The sequence below is a fragment of the Culicoides brevitarsis genome, chromosome 1 (genome assembly GCF_036172545.1).
Source record: "Culicoides brevitarsis isolate CSIRO-B50_1 chromosome 1, AGI_CSIRO_Cbre_v1, whole genome shotgun sequence".
In the NCBI taxonomy this organism is placed as follows: Eukaryota; Metazoa; Arthropoda; class Insecta; order Diptera; family Ceratopogonidae; genus Culicoides; species Culicoides brevitarsis.
The window spans coordinates 44,304,687-44,327,295 of record NC_087085.1 but is presented as its reverse complement, the minus strand read 5'-3'; the positions used below and the strand labels follow the sequence as shown (position 1 = coordinate 44,327,295).

At 27.7% G+C, this 22,609-nt stretch overlaps 2 protein-coding genes across 2 annotated transcripts in view; both read left to right on the top strand.

Annotated features, from left to right (window-relative positions):
• The window catches only part of LOC134833992 (protein tincar), a 97,811-nt gene that overhangs the window by 28,630 nt on the left and 46,572 nt on the right, over positions 1-22,609 (top strand). Inside the window, exon 3 of the mRNA XM_063848505.1 lies at positions 6,036-6,103. The gene's annotated coding sequence lies outside the window, so the exon portion shown is untranslated. The remainder of the gene's footprint in view (positions 1-6,035; positions 6,104-22,609) is intronic.
• On the top strand, positions 19,328-22,523 carry LOC134837913 (dynein regulatory complex protein 1 homolog). The gene is made up of 3 exons (XM_063853308.1): positions 19,328-20,684; positions 21,623-21,958; positions 22,021-22,523. Exons 1-3 carry the CDS (start codon positions 19,328-19,330, stop codon positions 22,521-22,523), a joined length of 2,196 nt encoding a protein of 731 aa, XP_063709378.1.

The following is a 22,609-nucleotide window of genomic DNA, read 5'->3' as shown; positions in this document are numbered from 1 at the left end:
AAATTTATCTTGATTAAAATATTGATGAGAAAAAGTAACAAATATAAAGAACATACGCAGAAAATTACTTCTGCTCTACTTTACGAGCGAATATAAACATCAACATCAATCAACTTCCGTTTTATTTCTGCTTTTGTATGTTTTGGGGAATTGTACAGAAAAAAAAGTATTACAAATGTTCAATTTGGGTTCAATTTAGGAATTCACGATGCTCATTGGGTTGAAAATGGAAGAATTTTACTTATTTTTAAATTTTAGTTTCAAAATTTATTTTTAAGATCTAAATTTTTTTCTCTTGAGCTTTCAAAAATTTATCTCAAGGTCAAATGAAGGTTAAAAATTCTAAGAATTTCTGTTGAGATCAATTTTTTTTAAAAATTGAATTTCTTTTTTAGCTTTTTTCTCGAGAAATTTTAAAAGAGTGTTCAAAAATTTTTTTTCAAGGTCGAATGAAGGTCAAAAAGTCTTAGAATTTCTGTTGAGATCAAATTTTTAAAAAAATTTTATTTTTTTAGCTCTTCTCTTGAGAAATTTTTACAGAGCTATCAAAATTTTGATTCAAGGTTGAAACTTTAAATTCTTAGAATTTCTTAAGAGCTCAAAAAAAATTTTTTTTTAAATTATTTTTTTTCATCTAAACTTTATTCCTAAAAGTAAAAATGAGTAAAATTCATGAATTTTTTAACCACAGAGACAATAAATGACGCAATAAGGAATAATTTACTCCTCAAAATAACTAAAATCAGTCTTCTCTTCATTTTTCTTTCCAAGAATCGTGAGAAGAAACTTCCACGTAAATTATTTCTCGCAAAAACTTTTTGATATACTCCGAAGGACATCAAAACCGAGACGAAGGATGAGAATCTGACATATGTCTCACAGCAATCATTTTGAAAGAGGAACCCAAAATCGTTACGTTTCTTGCCTTTCTCCATTTTTTCTACATTTCCCTTGAAATGAAATAAAAATTAAATTCCGACATTTTCCCTTTTGTTACGAATTTCATCAAAACAATAATAAAAAGTAGTGAAGGAAACATGTGATCCCCTTTATCTTTTCCTTCTTGATGTATCTCATCTCCTCGTATCTTATCATATCAAAATATTGAGAGTTGAAGACAATGACCTTCATCTTTTTCTTTCAAATGAAAATTTTCATTTCAAATTTGCAAAAATTTTCCGTCACAAGGGGGGCGAATTCCCTTTTATATCACTTTCGCCTCGTTTGTGTCTTTTGTCAATATTTATTGTCAGACAACAACACTTTTTTTTCATCATCGAACAAATGGTTTCACCCCGATATTATCTCTCGTTATAAATTTTTAATGTTTTTGTGTGCATGACTCACACTTCTGGAATTTTCCCGCATCGAAAAAAAAAATCAATAGAAAAAATGCATAACGAAGCGCATTTCACTCCCCCCTCAGTTTCTGAATTCGAAAGTAATTGGAAGGAAATAATCTTGGGTCAGCTCTTTTACGGTTGTGGCAGTTTTTTTCTTCTCCTTTGATGAAATTGCGCGTAGATTACTTTACGAGACTCGTAAAGCTGAGAACGATACAATAAATTATGTTTCTCCCCTTTTTCGTGTCATTACTTCAAACTGTTATTGTTATTTGATTCCGTTTCGTCTTGTTTTGCCACAACTTATGTAACTCTCATATGTGAGAAAAAAAAGAAAATGAAGAAAAACAATAAAAATACTTTTCACATGGGGTCGATCAATGTTTCTTATCAAAAAACTAAAAAAATAATTGAATTATTTTTTTTCATAAACAAAAAATTGTTAAAAAAAATTAAATCAAAAAATGACAAACTAACCACAGAAATTTGCCTTTGAGCACTTTTCATTGTTTCAAGTATCAAAACATTTTTGTATCAAATTATCAAAAAAACAAAAAAACAACATTTGTTGCCTGACTGCTGGCATGAATGGAAAAATAACAACACAGGAAAACATTCAAAAAAAAAAAAATTGATGATGGACACAGTCACATAAAATGTTATGTTCTTATTTAACGTTCAATTTTTTCCTGTGACGTCGAATGACGAAGTGAATGAACGAAGGGGGACACGAAACGTCGAGATTACTTTCAATTGTGCAATGTAGTACAATGCAGAAACATGTCGTCTTTTAATAATCCCATAAATTTTCCTTTTTATTACTCTGGACATGGCGATATGACAAGAGCGATATTATGGGAAAAGCAGCGGAAATTTTTGTACATCAATTTTTTATGTAATGGACAGTCATTATTATATTTTTTTTTTTTTGAACAAAAGTCTCCCCTCAACTTATGGAGTTTTTGTGGATCGAAGTAAATTTCAAATTGAGAAGACAAGAAAACGGGAGTTGTAATGAGGCAAGACATAAAACTCTCATCTGATTAGGTAAATAAACGGAAACGTGAAGTACTTGAAGGGGAGTCTATTCATTGGGAATTTATATCGAAAAATGTAAAAGAGAATCAAGCCACAAAGAACTCTTTTACTTCTGTGTTGAAGTTTTGTTTGCCAAAACACTTCAACCTGATTTCAATCATTTTTTCGCATTGTGAGGAATTAATGTTTCGCAGTTGCTTGAATCTTCAAGGGTCCTTCATATGACGTTCTTACTTCTTTTTGTTCTTTAATCGAGCATTGAAGATGAATTCGAAACTAAAGCAACTGAGACAAAAACCTTCAAACAAAAGTTCATTCTTTCGTTGTTGATGTCAGATCCATCTTGCGGCGATTTGGGCGATTAAACATTCACATTTATTGCACTTTTAACATAATTCAAAGCGTTTCTTTTAAATTCTTCAACACTATCACAGTCTGTTTTATATTGTTTTGACATTTCATTGAAAATTCTTACACCTCTGTACCAAACTGATTGTTGTTCATTGTATGATATTTCTTGTATTGATCTTAAATTTGGATAAACCTGAAAATTTGCTTGGTTTGGATTAACTGAAAAAAGGGTTAGTTGAAAAATTTGTAAAAAATGCTTGGTTTGAATTAATTGAAATAATTGTTGAAGAACCTAAAAAAATATTTTAAAAAATTAATTATTATCAAAAAATATTAAAACTTACCTTTGTGTACATAAATTTTAAAAACTTCGAAACATAATTTTTTCACAAATTTTTACCTCATTTTTTCCATTCCATCATTCATCGATATGACGCGTCATCATCAATTCCATGACAAACTTTTACTCAAGTGGTTTCCCGCCTTTTTACAAAAGCAAAATAAATCTGCCTACCTATAGAAGAAAAAAATATCAGAAAATAAAACTCATAAGAACAACAAACAATTTGATGGATTTCGCAAAAAAAAAATGAATTTTCCGGGGAATTCTTGTCAATATTCCTTTTAATGTTTTTTTTTCGTTGTTGTTGTTTCAGGCTGTTATGAAACGAATGAAATTTGTATTTGATTTGATTTCCAGTCGGTATCCATAATCTATGATGACAGTGATTTATTGTTTGCAATAACTTTGTGAATTTTGCCTCGAGTTGCTCGTCTCAAATTCGGTTTTTCATCCAGAAAAGAATCCTGTAAAAAAAAACAAGAAAATTAAATTAATATCTTTCGGGTCGAGTCAAATTGATTGGATTAGGTGTCAACTTTTGAAATGACTGACCAAATAAAAATCAATTTTTCATTTTATTTTTTTTTTGAGGAAATTGGGATCAACTGTTGGTCAGCTGTTTGTGACATAAATTTATGAAAGGAAAATATTTCCGGATTTTTCTTCTGAAATTGTTTTGTTTAGTTGATTATTATTGATTTCCCCCAAAATAAGTTAGACAAAAACTCAGGAAATAATGAGAAAAGTTTGTTGCCTTTAACGCTAATTAATGACCCGGAAGTCGACAAACTTGCCAATTACGTCCGAAAATGCTGCTTTATTGATAAAATATGCAATTTTCGATCCGAAAAACTTTTTAATTGAAATCTCATGTTTCTTGCTTCCTTACATATTTATTGATTTATTTACGTTGTCTCGTCATAAAAACGGACAAGAAGATGCAAAAAGTTTGTTCGCATCTAAACTTTTTAATTGTATCAAAGAGTAGTTGTAACAAAACTTTAAAGGATTGGATTGCAGTTTGCCAAAGTTTTATGATTCTTCATCGTCGTTCGTGTACGAGTATCCTCGATATAACTTTCTTTGTGCAAATAATAATTGGATGAAAATGTTTTAAATGCCCTCCAGTCTTAAATTACTCCGGCCCATTTTCTTACCGTATACCGAGAGTTCATAGACTTTTTGAAATATAAATTACTATTATCTCGGTTAATAATTACTCGATGACGAAGTGAATAGGCGCCTTCTGTCTTCTTCTGTTTGTTGTCGAACAACGAGAGAAATTTATTTGAACAAGAAGTGCATCGACCAAAGCATCGACATTTTGTCATCATGCATCATCATTTATTTATTTCAGAATTTTATTTCAAATATTTGCCAAACATGATTGAACCAATTTTGAGTAGATTTTTGATATGGTTTTTGTTCGTGAGAGTAAATGTGTGCGCATACACGAATCGAGACAACATTTGTTTGTTATTTGTTTATGTTTAAATATAGAAGAGAATGGATAGATAAAATTCCTCAAAAATATTAATAAAAGGCAAAGTTGGAAAAGTTCATCATTTTTAGATAGTTAGAGACTAAAGTGTATTTTTTTGGTATTTAAATAATATTTTTTTTAATATTTAATTAAATTTATTTATTTATAATAATTATTATTTTTTTTTAAATTTAATTTTTCAGAATTTTTTTTTAACATTTTGTATTTCAAACTATAAATTAATTAAAATTTAAGAGAAATGTAAGAAACAAATTTTTAAAAATTTTAAATTGAAAAAAAATTAAATTTAAATTTATGAATATTAAAAAAATTCAAAATATTTAAAATATATTTTTAATAATTTTTTAAATATTAAAAAAAAAAAAATTAAATTTTTTTTAATATTAAAAAAATTAAATTTAAATTTTAAATTTAAAAAAAAATTTTAAAAAAAATAATTTTTTAAATGAATTTTTTTAAAAAAAAATTAAATTAAAATTTATTAAAAATTAATTAAATAATTAAAATTAAAAAAATTGAATAATTTTTAATTATTTTTGAAATTCAAAAAAAAAAATTTTAAAAAAAAAAAATATTAAAAAAAAAATAAATTAAAATTAAAATTTATTTTCAACTTTTTTTATTGAAAAATAATTTTTTTTTAAATATTTTTTTAACAAAAAAATTTTTTTTCGTTAAACTAAATTTCATTAAAATTCTTGGAAATGCGGTTCCAAAACATATTTTACCATATTTCATAAATCAATTAATTTTTTCCCGTTATTCAAATTCCAACAAAATAACAATTAAATTTCTTAATAGTTTTAGATAAAAAAAAACTCATAAAAAAAATTCTTGGCTATCTCCCAAAAAAATCGCTTCAAAAACGGGTCACGAACATTGTCGGCAATCATCATGAATTAATGAATCGTAATGAGTAGGAAATGCACTAAACTGACAAAAAAATGCCAGAACACTAATATTTATTACCATTACAACGTCACTTACAACCGATTTCATGTGCGATGTGTGTGTGATGGGATGCCAGAAACACTCGGGCACGTGCCGAACAATGAAATAAACTGAATAAATATAAAAATAATGAGGAAGAGAGATAATAATAAAGTGATCAAACTCTTCATTAAACTTTATTTAATGAATGTTTCTGGCAATATTTCTCATCAAGAGAAAAAAAAACTCAGAAGTCTAAAAGTGATAAGATTAGAAGAGACATTTTTTTAACCAATAAAGCAATAAAATAAAAATACCTTCGAAGAAATTTGTTACGTGGATGTTAACAAGACACATTTCTTGTTATTTTATTAATAAATTTTAAGTGAAGTATTTTTACAAATATTTCCGTTTCTACTTTTTTTTCTTCGTTTTTTACATTTAAAAAGAAAAAACGAGAAAATTGTTGAAATTGTAACCAAAGCAAAGATATTAACTTTCCATTGTTTTATTTTTTTCATTACAGATTTACAGACGCCAGACAAAAATATCAATTTAAGACACTCAACAACCGACTTGAGAACGAATAAAAATGTAAGTACACGACAAACAGTCTTCCGTTCTTCTTTTATCGCTCAAAAATAAATATAAAAATGCTCAAGTGCGGTATAATCATCATAAAAATGATGCTTTAATGATATTCATAATTCTAAGTTGCAACAAAATATTGTGTCGTTGTCATAAAATGCACTTCAATATTAGATTGCAAATTTTTGTGTCTGGTTTCAAGTTTGATGAGAGGAAAAAAAAGTAGTTTGACAAACAAGGTTTAAGAAAAATGCATAAAAAAAATTATGATGACGAGGAAAAAGTTTTGTCATTTATTACAAAGTTTTGTGAGCGATTCACAAGGAGATGGGTACTTAAAGTGCAACAAAGCAAACGATTTCAAATAAATTTTATTATTCTTGTGACGTGAGTTGTTTGCTTGAAAGTTGCATTGAGGATTAGAAAAAATGAGAAAAAATTCATATCTCGAGAAACAGAAAGCTTGAAAAATGCATTTTTAAGGACTTTGTGAGAGACAATTGCAATACGAAGAAATGGATGAGCTTCAAAAGATACAAAACAGAGTATCCTATGGACCAAAAACGGGTCAGATTGATCTTTTAAGGGATCAGGTTGACCTTTTAGGAGTCATTTGGAGCAAGATTTGACAAAAATTGCTTTGACACGGTTTTTGACACAGTTTTTTTTGCTCTTGATTTAGTTTTTAAAACAAAACTATGTCAAAGGAAATTTTTTTTTTCAGTTTCAATTTTTTGGCAGTTTTGAGTTGAAAAATGTTTAAAAATGATAAATTAGAGCCCTCTGATAAATTTTTATCCATTTGGAGCAAAATTTGACAAAAATTGCTTTGACACAGTTTTTGACACAGTTTTTTTTGCTCTTGATTTAGTTTTTAAAACAAAACTATGTCAAAGGAAATTTTTTTTTTCAGTTTCAATTTTTTGGCAGTTTTGAGTTGAAAAATGATTAAAAATGATAAATTAGAGCCCTCTGATAAATTTTTATCCATTTGGAGCATTTGACAAAAATTGCTTTGACACGGTTTTTGACACAGTTTTTTTTGCTCTTGATTTAGTTTTTAAAACAAAACTATGTCAAAGGAAAATTTTTTTTTCAGTTTCAATTTTTTGGCAGTTTTGAGTTGAAAAATGTTTAAAAATGATAAATTAGAGCCCTCTGATAAATTTTTATCCATTTGGAGCAAGATTTGACAAAAATTGCTTTGACAGTTTTTTTGCTCTTGATTTAGTTTTCAAAACAAAACTATGTCAAAGGAAATTTTTTTTTTCAGTTTCAATTTTTTGGCAGTTTTGAGTTGAAAAATGATTAAAAATGATAAATTAGAGCCCTCTGATAAATTTCTATCCATTTGGAGCAAAATTTGACAAAAATTGCTTTGACACAGTTTTTGACACAAAGGAAAATTTTTTTTTCAGTTTCAATTTTTTGGCAGTTTTGAGTTGAAAAACGTTTAAAAAAATCAACACTTACCTTCAAAGGCGTAAAATTTCTTGGTTTGGATTAATTAGAATTGATTTTATGCGCTTGATTTCTCAAACTTAATTAGAAACCTGAAAAAAAAATTAAAAAGTTAAGTAAAAAAATCAACTCTTACCTTCAAAGGTGTAAAATTTCCGCTCTCAAATCACAAATTAGTCATAAACCTCAAAACGTACGTGAGACAGCTTTTAACGACCTCCAAAAAGAAGCAAGATGCCTTCTACGTGATGACTTCCTTAACAGGAAAAACTATCCTCGAAAGACAAATTTCCATTTAAATTCACATTCATTATTACGAAATTAATTCATTTACGTGTTCCTTACCTTCTTTCCATGTACGAAGATTAATCACATTGCTCTCCTCAACAATTAGCCATAATTGACATGCAACATAAAATTCGCATTACGTGTGTGTTCTTGGCACTGAAAAAGAAGAAAAAGGAAGAAATTTCATCAAATCGATGCCCATTCAAAATTTGCGGTTTTTTTTGTGCACGTGCCAACGACTTTTTATCGCTTGACATCCCTTTTTTTACATGCATTTATCGATGGGTGTCGCTCGTTCAATCAATAAAACAGGTGAACGAGTCACTGCCCACACTTTACCAATTTGGCATGTTAATGTAAAAATTATACAAGTGACTTTATGAAGGAAGAAAACTACACAAGAGACCGCACTTAATTTAACGCAAAATACTACAATAAATGACGACAAAATTTATGGTTATTTCACACGCAAAACCCGAATTCTAACCATGTACATTTTTGACTTGACTTGAGCGGTTAGAGACGATGTCAACGAAAGGCTATGGAAAAATTTCTGCAGTTGACGGAACATTTCAAATACACGAGGAGCCATGAATACGGGAGATGGAAAGATTTATTTTTATAATAGTCCTAAATTTGCATTCCTTCCCTTTTCGTAATTTTTCTCTTCGCTATTTTTTGTTGTATGAAGCGGCGATAAACGAACGAAAAATTACATTAGAAGGCATATCAACTTGCCCTGTAAGTTAAAAAAGAAGGAAATGTATAAAATGAAAAATATTTGAAAGTATGCAATCAACATTACATCATGTTTTTCTTAATTTTCATGAATTTTCTCATTCTTTTTTGGATTTTTTCAATTCATAAACATTCAGAGAGCTAAAACTCACAATTTACAAAGAACTGATAAGGAAATTCTCTGAACAAAAGTCGATTGAAAGCGTTACAAACTTTGTATGGGTCTCAAATTTCAAAAGTTTTTGTATTTCAAAGACCTTAAAGATAATAAAAGTAAAACTTACCCCTTTTTCGATCCATAGAGTACGAATCGCAGGCAACAAAAAAATGTTATTAATGGCAAAAGTCTGCACTTCATTATTTACTTGACTCCCACAAGTCATTGATCTTCCGGGGTTTTGCGCTCGTATTTACCAAACAATGACGATAAAACCAAATCAAATATGGATGGATTTGATTTTCAACTCTTCTATTTGAATTTTTTTTACTATTGACGATGACTGATGGGAATCATTTGCATCAAAATTTCTCTTGAAAAGTCTTCAATTTATCAATTTTTACGACTTCATGAACCCGATTTCAGCATTTCATCGAAAAATACATGACATTTTTGATGGTTTTGTGTTAGTTAAGCCTAAAGTAGTCCAAAAAAAACTTAAATTTAAAATTCTATAACGAACTTTAATGTTCCTATGCAATTGAGTATGACAGGGTATGTCAAAGAGGTACTTGAAAATACCCAAATGCACTGAAAATGCATAGAAACCTTAAAATTCGTTCTAAAATTTTAAATTTAGGTTTTTTAGACTACTTTAGGCTTAACTAACACAAAACCATCAAAAAATCTCATGCCATTTATTTTTCGATGAAATGTTCAGGTAAATGAAAAGTGATAACGGACTTCAATTAATCTACAACTCCTCCTTCTGTCTTTCAATGTTTGTCCATTGAAACCTTATCCGTTCCTCGGCCTTGCCCTTTTATAGCTGAAGGAAAGTTCATTCTAATTTGATAATTATCTGACATTCCATTTCATTTTATTAATTTTCTACGAAGGAATTTCTCCCCTTTGTCTTATCATATTTCCCATTTCTTCAAGTCAAGCAGTCAATCTTCATCTTTCATACACTTGACATGACAATAATGACATGAAATTTTATATCTTGCGACGACTCGTGTGTTGTTTTGCAAGAAAATGCCGGTTTTAGGCACGATAAAAGGATACCGGTTGTGCCTTTGGATACGGAAGTAAAGGAAAAGTGAACATAAAGCGATGAAAGAGTTGGAAATTCGATACAAAGGGAAGACAGGAAACAAGACAAAGGACAAATTGTTACGAAAAATCGATTTTTTCTTTCATCATTTCGTTCAAAAGTAACGAAAATCCTTTAAAAAAAGATTTTAACAAAATTTCAGTAAAAAAAAGATAACACAACATTTCAAAACCACAGCTGATGAATAAATAATTCAATCGCATGCATCCCGACTACTGTGTGAAATCCCAAAAACTGCATAATTTATCACTATTTGCACACATTTTTCGTTACTGATACACAAAATTTAACAAAATAATCGATAAATGCCATGTCGCACTCTATTTCTCCATATCTCTTGAACAGCATCCAAGAAAAAACAATTTTTCCCTCCATCGCATGGCAAAAAAACTGAACGAGCAATAAAACATTTTCAGTAACGTTCGAGCGAAAAGTAAAATGGAACATTATCAATCAGGATGAAAAACGTGCATAAAGAAAATATTTTTCCATCTTCAATTGAGAGAAATAGACAGCGAATGATAATAAATAAATGAGGGAACGAGCAAAGTTGGAAAGAAAAGTAAATATTTAGGGCATTTATGTGCATGAGAAAATGTTCTTGGCAAGTTTTCGGCGGAAAAAAGGTAACATTTTGGGAGGAAAAATAAGGAAAAAATCTTGACAAACTGATTTTTGTGCCACGATAACTTTTTTAACGTGAAATTTTCCCGAAATGTCGATTGTCATGACATCCATGGGAAAAATTTTGGTACGTGACCAATTTTGTCGCAAGTTTCTTCATTATTTTTTACTTTTTCTTCCGCATTTCCGGATGAGTTTTAGAAAAAAATGGGCAAAAATGTGAAAAAATTTAAGAAAATAAAAAGTTTTTAAAAATATTTTATTTTTTCGAAATTTAATTTAATTTTTTTTGTATAAAATTTTATTAAAATAAAAAAATAATTCAATCAAAAATTAAAATTGTGAACAAAATTAAACTAATTTTAAAAATTTAATCAAAAAGAATCAAAATTTTTTAATTATTTTTTTAAATATTTTATTTTTAAATAGTTCTAATTTTTAATTTAATTATTTTTTTAATAAATAAAATTTTTTACAAAAAAAAAAATTATTTTAATTTTTAATTAAATATTTTTTTATTTGAAAAAAAAATAATTTTAATAATTTTATTCGTTTTAATAAAATTTTCAAAATTAATTTAATTTTTTAAATAATTTAAATTTTTAATAATTTTTTTTAATTCTAATTTTTAATTTAATAATTTTTTTAATAAAATTTTATGCAAAAATTAAAAAAAAATCGAAAAGATAATTTAAAAAAAAATAAAAAATTGAAAATGCGCTTAAGTTACTCAAAAACATTTTTTATCCTTTCACATTCTTCCATAAGAACGAAAAAGAAAGGCTCGTCGTTAGTTAGCTACGTTAAGACGAGAATAAATGTGTTCCATGCGAACGCTTCTAAATGCAGAAAACATTTTCTGTGACGTGAATTTTCCATTATTATTGCCATCATTTCAACTTTAGAGAAAATGCGAAAACATTTATTTCCATCCAACGTTCACATATTTGACATTTTTGCCTCATTTCGAAGGCATTTCCTGAATATTTTTTCGAGCTTTAATCCTCACTAATACTTATTACGCGGCGTTATTTTTTTTTCGGGAAAAGAATAAAGATTACCTGTCCCATATTTCGTCGTTCGTCGTAAAAGCCATCACCGCTAAAAAGGTACATTAGGCCCATTTTCGACTCGCATAATGAGGAAAAACAACAGCTATAATGGATAAATTCCCGTCTCATTTATGCTTGTTTATGATTTTTCACGAGGCATTTTGCAGGAGGGATAATGCACATTAAATGTTTTAATTTTCACGGAATTACGGAAATGAACGAGGAGCGATAAGCATTTGGCACGACAAATTTGGAACAAAGTTAAATTGTGACGATTTATCATCGGATTTTTTTTTTGGCAACAAAAATTTCGAGAGTCATTGAAACTCTTGAAAGTTTTTGTGCAACGATGTCAAGTGTCTGAAATGTCATCGAAATAATTAATTTTTGCAGTAAATGGCATGAAAGTAAGAGACAAAAAAATTTTTGGGCACGAATTGGAGTGCATTGCTGAAAAAATTATTATTTATGAGAAGCAAAGTGATTTATTTGACTTTTTTTTTTGTTTTTGCGATATTTACTGACTTGGAAAAGGAATTGGGGCGGAAATATTTGAGCAAATAAATTAATTTGATTAAATTCTTCGTAAAAAAGAAGAAATTAAGGAAATATTTTTGGTTCCAAAGTCAAAGAGAAATTAATAAAAATTTCAGTAAATTAAATGAAAATGTCAAAACAACCACAAATTTTGAAAAATAACTCAAAAAATTGTTGGCGACATGACATAACATCATTTTCCATATGTTAAAGTTTTAACACAAACGAACAACTGAGCTTAATTTTTCTCTTTTTCCACGTTCAAACTTTAAAACGAAATCAAATAACATAAAAATCCCGTATTTTCTATTGTGTTTCCCGACGAGCATTGAATAAACTTGATCAATGAAGCCCAGTTGAATGCAGACACAATAACAAAAGGCTGCAGAGTTAGTGCAAACATTAGTCAGGGGATTATGTGATACGATTTCTGAATAGTAATTGTTTCAACGAGAGACAAAAGCTCACAACTGGACATAGTTGCAATTTTTTTATGTGTTCATTGTTTGTCTCTCGTTCTCTCGACTCTCATGGAATAATTAAAGAATCGACAGAAAAAGAGGAAAATCTGGATATGATTTAATTAAAATGTTGCCGATTTGTCTGAAAGTTTTTGTCTGACAAAATAAAATAATAAAGTTTCAACACATTCCGGGGATTTAAATATAATAATTTCGGGATCAAAAGAGGGTCTCGAGCTTTAATTTTAATTACAACTCATATCTCTTGTCTGTTATCGTTCTTTAAAACAAAAAGCTACCGTTAAATTATATCCCTTTTTTGTAAGTTCATGGCGAGTCCCATAGAGTGAGAACAGTTTACGAGTCTATGTTAGGTATTTATTTTCCTGTTTCATGCCGCCTTTAATTATGTAATTTGTTCATTCATGGGCCACACACCCATTTTTCCATGGCAGTGAATGCAGCAATAGCGGTTCATATTAAAAATATTTTCAAAACTGTGTAAATTTTCATGGCATTTACATAGAAAAAGCGTTCGCAAATTGAGGAGAAAAGGCTTGAAAGCGTGAAAAAGTTTAACGATGTGAGCGCATTTTGTTCTATATAGAAAGTTTTAAAAAGTAATGAGACAATTTGAAAGTCTATATCTTAAAATTTTAAGTCTTTTCTTGAAATATTTTTTTCGAAAAAAAAATTTAGTTTATATAACTCATGTTCTTTTTGTTTTTTCTTTAAACTTCAGCTTTTATATGATATGTAATCGTCAAATAATTTAAAAGACTTATAATTTTGAAGACTTCAGATCATGTTGAAGTTTTTCGTCTATGTACATTGAAGCTTTATATTCGAATTTAGTAGTAAATAGTAAATCGGATATACTTTTGGAAAGACTCTTCCTTGAACATCTTTATGAGTTCAGATGATGCTTATTGTGATACACACGACAGTCGGAATACGATATGTTACTTTGTCTGTAACTTTTGAAACGGCTTGAGTTGCACTTTGATGTAGAGTAAGTTACTCATTTTTTGTGGCAATTCCGGATAAGACAAACCTGTCTCATTCGCAAATGGATAATTATTCTTGTTTGAGGAATGAATTTCATGGTAGTTCGAACCTCTTCCAAAGGAACTTTGCTTCTACCTCTTCCATGGGCATTTCGCCAATAATCCTAAAAAAAAATTGAAAAAAATTAAAATTTGACTTTGAAGAGATAAAAAAAAATGAAATATAAATGAATACTAAAAAAATAAAAAAAATATTAAATATAGAAATAAAAAAATCTTACCCGGAAATTTATCGAGGACATCCAATATGGAGCACTTTTTCCAAACGAAACGCCTTTTCGACAAAAAATTCATTCCATGTTGGTTTTCATAATAACAATACTAAAGAAAGGCAACTTAGATGCAGTTACGTTCTTTATGGTTTGCGTTGTTTATTATTATGCCTCGCAAATTACTATTCTTCGGGAAAATGTTTGTCGGGAAAATTTCTCCACAATATTATTAAAAACATTCTTTTCATAACAAAACAACAACAACAACTTGAACATTCGCTAAAGTGTTGGAAAGTGTAAAATAAAATGAATATTTTGCGTGTCTCATCCTCGTCATACACGACTAACAACATAATTTATGCGAAATTTTTGCCTCGAAGCTCTTTCGAACGAAAGAAAACAATCAGTCAGACAAGAATTTTTGTGCCGTACTGCAAAAAAAAAGATGTCGGTAAATAAATATTTTTACCCTCCAGACAGGACAAACTGAACACCGAAATGACGCAAAATGACAATAATTGAGCAGATTTTCTTTTGTCATCCTATTGAGAATGTTTTTAACTGTAGGAGCAACTTTTTCCAACAAAATATTTATTTTATCTGTACTTTTGTCAAACAGAAGCTGAACAAGGAAACCTATGGGCGAAAAAGGGGTAAAATTAACCCCTTAGGGTATAAATTAACCCCTTAAGAGGTAAATTTGACCCCTTAAAAGGATAATTTGACCCCTTAAGAGGTCGATTTATCTCCTTAAGGGGTTAAATTGACCTCTTTAAGAGATTATTCTGACCTCATAGGAGGTTAATTTGATATCCATAACGGGTCAAGTTAACCTCTCAAGGGGTCAGAATAACTTCTTAAAGAGGTCAATTTAACCCCTTTGGAGATAAATTGACCTCTTAAGGGGTCAAATTTACATCTTAAGGGGTTAATTTCACCCCTTTTTCGCCCACAGGGAACTGAACATAGAAATTCCATCGTCGTTGCTCCTCTCGCACTTTTTGTCCCGGAACGCTCATTATGTTCGTGTTTGAAATTGAAAGTGTAACCCACACATTCGCAGCAAAAAGTCATAAAGATAGGAAGAAAAGGGACCCCTTTTTCAATGTCGTCGTGTCGAGTGTAGCGGAATGTAACAGTGGTTAGAGTCAGACATAAAAAAATCACCCTCCAACGACGAAAAACAGGCAGAGATGATACGCAAATTGTGCATTGTTGGTTCCGTGTTGTCATCTAAATCATAAAATATGAAAGGTTTATCCTTTTATTGCTCCATGTTTTGTTATTATTTGGTATAATTTTACTATTTTATTGTCGTCATAATTTTTTCCCGAGAAGAGAAGGGGAGATATCGCTTGTCAAGTGTTTAGGCGAAAAAAAAAATTAAGTGGTTTGTTAATAGAAGTATCAGTTTTTGCGCTTTTTCACTTGAATGAAGAGGAACAAAAAGATTATGATGCGATAAAAATATGATTCGAATAAACGCTTGTCATTGTTTATGGCGGAACTTTATGAGCTGATTATTTTATGGACCTTGAATGATGTGAAAGACAAGCGATTTAACCATAAAGAGTTCTTTGACCTTTTTTTGCAGGAACTGATTTTCTTTGGTTTTGAATAATTTTTCAAGAAAAGTGAAAATTTATTCAAATTTTAAAAAATTGCCCAAATTTGTGGTCTTCTATCAATTCAGTTCTCGAGGGATCCATTACTCCCGAAATCTTCCCTTAAACTTTCAAAAAAGGAGGAAATTCTCAACCTATCGACAAGAAAATCCTTTCTTATCCCGTCTCATTTCAAAGATTTATGTTACAATTCGATTCGCTTTTTAGAATTATTATTCAAAAAAAGAAATCTTTTGTAGTTGGATTGATGTTCAAAATTCTTTCACTTAACACTCCTAACAACGAAAGAATTTTTTAGGGGAATCGCGCACCAAAAAACAATCAAATAAAACTTTTCAACATCAATTTCTATGATTACCTTTCACTTACAACACTTATGCTTTTCTTCTGTTAAATTTTTCAATAAGCACATCGACACCAACTTAAGGAAATTTTACTGAAATTTTCAACGAACTTATTGAAAATTTTTAAAAAATTAAATTAAATAAAAATTGAAATATTTTTAAATTTAATTTTTATTTAATTTAAATTTTATTTTTAAAATTGACTTTTTAAATTTTTTGATGTAAAAAAAATTATTTTATGAAAAAAAAGTATTTTTTATAATGGAAAAAATTAAAAAAAATATTTTTAATTTTTTTGGTTTTTTAATTTTTTAAATTTTGTATTAAATAATTGAATAAAATTAATTTAAATTAAAATTAAATTTTATTTTATCAAATTCACTTTAAACAAAATTTAGTAAAAAAATTTATTTATGTATAAAGTATTTTTTTATAAGGAAATTTTTTTTTACTTAAAAAAATTTAAAATAATTAAAAATAATAAAATTTTACTAACAAAAAAAATTAATTTATAAAAAAAACTAAAAACTAAGTAAATTTTAATTAATTCAGTTAATTTTTAAAATTGATTTTTGACTAGAATTTATTATTTCTGAAAAAAATTTATGAAAAAAAAATTTTTTAATTTTTAAAAATTTAATATAATAATTAAAAATAATAAAACAAAAATTAAAACAAAAAAATTGAATTTATAAAAAAATACTAAAAATAAATTTGAATTGATTTTTTTATAAAATAAATAAAATAATTTTTTTAACAAAATAAAATTAATTAAAAATTGATAAATTTTTTTTTTTAAATTAAAAGAAAAAATTTATTTATTTTTTATCAATAAAAAATATTTTAAATATCTGATAAAAATTAAAAAAAAAAATTAATAAATTTAAAATTTTTAAAAAACTTCGACAAGTTCGTTGATAATTTCAGTTAAAAATATTTCTTGTAAGAAGCGAAAGTAAAACAACAACAAAAACAAGGATTTTCCCCATCGTCATGCAAATGTACATTTGAATAATGTCGCGACGCATTTTTTTTTTGTGTACTTTTCTAAAATAAAAAAAAAAGAAAAACAGAACTTTTCCCCCCTTATTACAACAATTATTATTTTATTCAACGTTCTTTCAACATTTTCGTCCAAAACGCGCGATTATTTATTAAAATTCTAATGGAATATTTAATATTCGTTTGTTATGTTAATCAGAATTCAATCTACCAGAAATTTGTTGGGTGTCGTCAAATATTGTGAAAAGTGATGACAAACGTCCAAAAACACGGAGGGAGAGAGAACCGAAGGGAAACAATTAGTGAGGTATTGTTTTCAAAATAATTTTTTTCCTCGAATTTTACCGGTCTACAATTTTATTGACAACTTTTGACTTTTTATTTTTTTTTTAATTTGCTCATAATGAATGAATTTTAATGAGTTGTAACTAAAAATTTATTTAATTTTAATGATCTTTGAGAAAAAAAGCAAAAAAAAAATTATCAAAGGCACGAGGTTAATCTACTTTGAAAGTTTACTGGAGCAAAATGCACGTCACTCTATTCAACTTTTGTGAAATCTCGTCAAACGTAAAGAGCTTGAATGGCTTCGCTTTGTGTTCTTTGATGTCTTTGCTTAAAATAAAATAGAGAAAGAGAGTAAAAAAGGCTTTTCACCGTATTTCGAGCAAATAAAAATAAAACAAATACCGCTTGACATCGTTTTCCGTATCGATTTTCTACCTTTTTGAACCCTCCATGGAGTAATTAATGTCGTTATTTAACTATTTCCGCATTTAAGCGACTCTTTGGCGAAGGCTTTACGACGAAAACTACGCGAAAAGTGGTTTCACAAGCAATAAAATTAAATATTAATGCGAGTTGGATGTAAAAGGATTCTTGAAATTGATCTTCTTCTAATTAAATTGTAAATTTTCCCCTTTTTGCGTGACGACACGTGTTTAGCTTTATATGCTGGTTTCGTTAATCGGATTAATGTTTCTCTCTTTGAATGGAAATACTCCCGTTAATTACATCTTAATTGAAACTTTCGTGATCCATTTTGATGAGGAATTTATTATTTTGCGGTTTGGAGTTTGAATTTGGTTGAAATTCGAGGAAATTTTGTTTAAAAGATATTTTTAATAAAAAAATAAAAATAAAAGTTTATTAAAAATTTTAATTTTTAAATAAAAATTTTTTTAATTTTTTTTTAATAAAATTTAAAAAAATTTTTTTTTAAAAATAATTTTAAATTAAAAATTAGAAAAAGAACATAAATGATTTTTTTAAAAATTAAATAGTTTAATTAATATTTAATTTTTATTATTTATAATTCTATTAATAATATTTTTTTTTTAATTTAAAAGTCATTTATTATTTTATTTAATTCGTTTTAGAAAATATTTAAAAAAAATTAAATTAAAAAATAAAATAAAAAATAAACAAAAAAAAATAAAGATATGATTATTTAAAAAAAAAAAAAAATAAAATAAATAAATAGAAAATTTTAAAATAATTTTATTTATAATTAATTAATTTAAAAAAAATTAAAGATAATTAAATAAAAAAGATAAAATTATTTTTAATTCAAAAATTAAGAAAACAAATTAAAAATATTATAAAATTAATTTAATAAAATGATTAAAATTCAAGACCTTTTAAAATTTCTATTCTGAATAATTTTTTTTTAATATTTAAAAAAAATTAAAATTTTTTTTTAACTTTAGAAAAAAATATAAAAAAAAATTATGAGTTTTTAAAAAATTTTAAATTAATTTTTTAAATTAAAATTGTTAAAATAAACTTTAACTTAAAATTAATTTTAATTTAATAAAATTTAAATTATTAAAAAAATAAAATATATTTTTTTTAATTTTAAAAATAAATAAATAAATAAATTTTCGAAAAATTAACAAAAAAAAAATAAAATTATTTTTTAAAAAAATAAATAATTAAATAAATTTAAAAAAATTATTATTTAAATAATTAAAATTAAAATTTTATTAAATTAAAATTATTTTTTATTAATATTTTAAATATTTAAAAATTAAAAATTTTATTTTTTATTAATCATTTTTATTTTAATTTCATTAATTTGTCGAGCAAATTTCATGATTTATAAAAAAAATTATAAAAATTTTTAATTAAAAAAAAACTTTAGAAATCTGAAAATTTTCAATAAACTCTAAAGACGAGTTTTTTTTTTAAAAAGTATTTTCTGTCACTTCCTTCAATTTTATCACGTGAAAAATCGATACTTCCTCCAATCATCTATCCATCGAACATGTTTACTCTTCGAAATTTGAAAATTTTGTTTACTTTTCGTTTTTTATCGTGCATCAAACGCGAAGATTTTCTCCGATCATCGCACTAACAAGCAAGAAATCGCATCGGAAATAGAGGAAATTAACAAGTTTGAATATTTCAACGTCTCCCCAAATCAATCTTGCGGCAGCGGCATGCGTCATTCAATGGCAACGGTTTCTATGACATTCGCCTTTCTTGTTATTGATACGAAAAAACAAGTTGTTTGCTTTCAGTCGTGAATTTGTGTTCGTTCGAAATGGCAGAAAGTAAAACTCCTGAAAATCCGGAGCGTCGCATCAAAGGCTTCAAAGATGCGGTTGGCTGGGCGATGTTCGACGTTCGTTCCCAACGTTTGGTTGAAAGTTTCGCAAAAAAGCGGGAAGTTGTCCCCGACGTCATCAACGAGGAATATGACGAAGACAAGAAAGGAATTGAAAAAAGGCTTGAGGAAAGTGACAAAACTCTGTCGGAATTGCTGCGGGATGGCACCGAACTCATCACGAATATCCGAATTGCGAATGACAAACGCGAAGTTGATCGACGGATCAAAGAAGCTGAGCTCCGGGAAGAACTTTTGGAAAAACTTCAGAACGAATCGACGGAAGCTCGTAAGAAACTCGAAGCAATCACGATTCGTTGGAGCGAAATTGAGTCAATAAAAGACCCGATGGGCACTTACGAGGCTCTGGAGATGCAAAAAGAGCGAATTCACGAGTTAATGGACCAAAAAGACGCGATAATTCTCGAATGTCAAAAGGAACTCGATGCTGCCGATGTTCGTTACGTTCAAGATCAGGACAAACAAAATTCCGACATTCAATGTCTCGTCGAACGAATCGACAACCAAATCGAAGTCATGAAACGCGCCTACAAGGAACACTTGGAACTCCTCGAAGAAACCATCACGCACGAACGAAACGAGCTCCGGAAACACGCCTGCCGCAAATGGGACGACATGTACATGAATCGCGCCAGCAACGAAGAACTCAAACTGCGCAAAGAAAAGGACAAACGCGAAATTCAAGCGGAAGAAATCGCCGATTTGCAACTCGAACACGAAGAAATCACCCGAGCGACACGAATCCGTCTCGAACTTGACAACCAAGCACTTGAAATTGAACTTCAAAAGACCAAAGCGAACGTTTTGCTCAACTCCGAGAAGCTCGATTACAATTATCAAGTCCTGCGAAAGCGCGAAGATGAAAATATCATCATTCGAAACCAACAGAAACGACGCTTGGGACGCCTTTACGAGACAATTGCGAACTTGAGGCGCAAAATTCGCGAGAAAACTGCCACGAGTAATCATGAAATAGAGAAATTGACGTCAGAAGTTGTGAAATTGCACGCGGGAATTGTGGATTTGGAGAAGAAGGCGAGTCTTTTTACCGAAGCGAATGATAAAAAGTATCAGAATGTGTGGCAAATGAATTATGAGGAATGTCTCGCGATGTTGGATAAAGTGCTGCAAATTGATAAAACGTTGACGGAACAACAGTTGGGGATGGAATGGCATGAACCGGATTTGGATCTGTTGGCAATCGATGATTTGCCGTCGTATAAAGAGGCGATAAATAAAATTAAAGATGAAATGGAAAATCCAACTGAAACGAGTAAGAAAAAAATATTAAAAATTTATTTTTTTATTGATTTAATTTTTTATTTAATTAAAAAATTATTAATTTTTTTTTTAATTAATTAATTGATTTGGATTAAAATTTATTTTATTTTTTTTTAATTTTTATTTAAAATTTTTTAAAAATATTTTATTTTTAATTTTTTTTTTATTCAAAATTAATTAATTTTTTTTCATTTGAAATTAATTTTTTTAATTTGAAATATTTCATTTTGATTTAATTTTTAAAAAAAATTAATTCAATTTTTTTTTAAATTTTTTAAATTTTTTTTAAATAATTTTTATTTTAAATAATTTTTTTAAATTTGAATTCAAAATTTTTTAACTTTAAATAATTTTCAAATGAATTATTTTATTGTTTTTTTAAATATAATTTCTACTTTTTTCATTTGAAATTTTTTATTAATAATTCAATTTTTTTTTACTTAAATTTAATTTTAAATTTTTATTTAATTAAAAATTAAAATATTTTAAATTTCAAAATTGATTATTAATATTTTAATATTTATTTTTTTAATTATTTTATTTTTTCATTTTATCATTTTAAAATTATTTTTTTTTAATTTAAAAATTTATTTTTTTTAACTTTTAAATTTAATTTAATTTTTTTATTTAAATTTTTAATTTAAAAAATTCTTATTTAGTTAAAATTATTTAAATAATAATAAAATAATTAAAAATAATTAAATTGCAATAATTTTAAAAATAATTTTTAATAATTTTTTCATTTTATTTTAATTCTCTAAAAATTAAATAATTTATTTTTTTTATTTTAATTAATTTATTTATTTAAACTAATTTTATTTTTTTTTTATTTTAATTAATTCAAAATTAAATAATAATGGTAAAAAAAATATTTTTAAATAATTAAATTAAATTTAATTAAAATAATTTTTTTTAATTTTAAATTTTTAGAGACAATTACGGTAGTAACACGTCGTCAAAGCGTAATAAACGAAAACACTCAAAAACTTTTGAAGCAAATTCTCAAAAAAATCTCTGACAAAACCGAATTTCTCGTCGAAGAAAAACTTTTGGAGCTCCTAAAGCCTTACACGGAAGAAGAAAAGCATCTTGTGTGCTTGGATAACGTCTTCAACGCCCTCGGCATACAAAAAGTAGACGATATCAGTTCATTAAAGAACTATTTTCTGCCTTATGCGATTTGTCAAGAATGCACAAATGTCGCTGAGACTCCGAGAAATTCCTCTCGCTTGAGCAGCTTAATTGAAGAAGACGAAAATTCTTCAGGTATTTTTTTAAAAAATAATTTTTTAAGCTTTTTATTTGATTTTTCCTCAATTTTTTGATAGTTGAAGCAGAACACGAACTCCAAATCGTTCGTTATGACGAAAATCAAGCTTCCGCTGCTGAATCTACTCACTTGGAAATCCCGGAAGATCAAAAGGACCCGAAATTAGCAAAACTCAATCAATGCATTTACAGCAACCATACAATTGTGATCGACTCCACGCATGTTCTTGAAGCGCTGAAGGAATTTGCACAAGAACATATCACAGCAGGAGATGAACTTACGACGACAACGACGACAATGGAAGATAAAATTGCCAAAGTTCGAAGCACCGTGTCGCGACTTTTGTCTCAAAATGACGTTCAAGCGTTTTGGAAGCGATTTGAGAATATTTTTACGCCGGAAAAGGAAAAAGTTTGGCAAAGCTTGGAATACGGATTGTCCCAATATTTGAAAGTTTTGAAGGAAAGAGAAGAACTCGACAACGAATGTGAATTTCTGAGGAACCAAAATGCCGAGTTGAAACATCTTTTGCAGAAATTTGTGCCGGATGCGAATAATTAAAGCGATTTGGAGGGAGAAAATTCAATAAAAGTTCCTTTTCGATGAAAATTTTTTGCTGTACAAAGCACGAGTAATTTAATATAAAC

Excerpts from the sequence above, each read along its gene's own strand:
- LOC134837913 (XM_063853308.1), top strand. The coding sequence starts at position 19,328 with ATGGCAGAAAGTAAAACTCCTGAAAATCCGGAGCGTCGCATCAAAGGC. Across the intron at positions 20,685-21,622 it reads GGAAAATCCAACTGAAACGA|AGACAATTACGGTAGTAACA; the intron begins GTAAGAAAAAAA and ends TTAAATTTTTAG. Across the intron at positions 21,959-22,020 it reads AGAAGACGAAAATTCTTCAG|TTGAAGCAGAACACGAACTC; the intron begins GTATTTTTTTAA and ends ATTTTTTGATAG.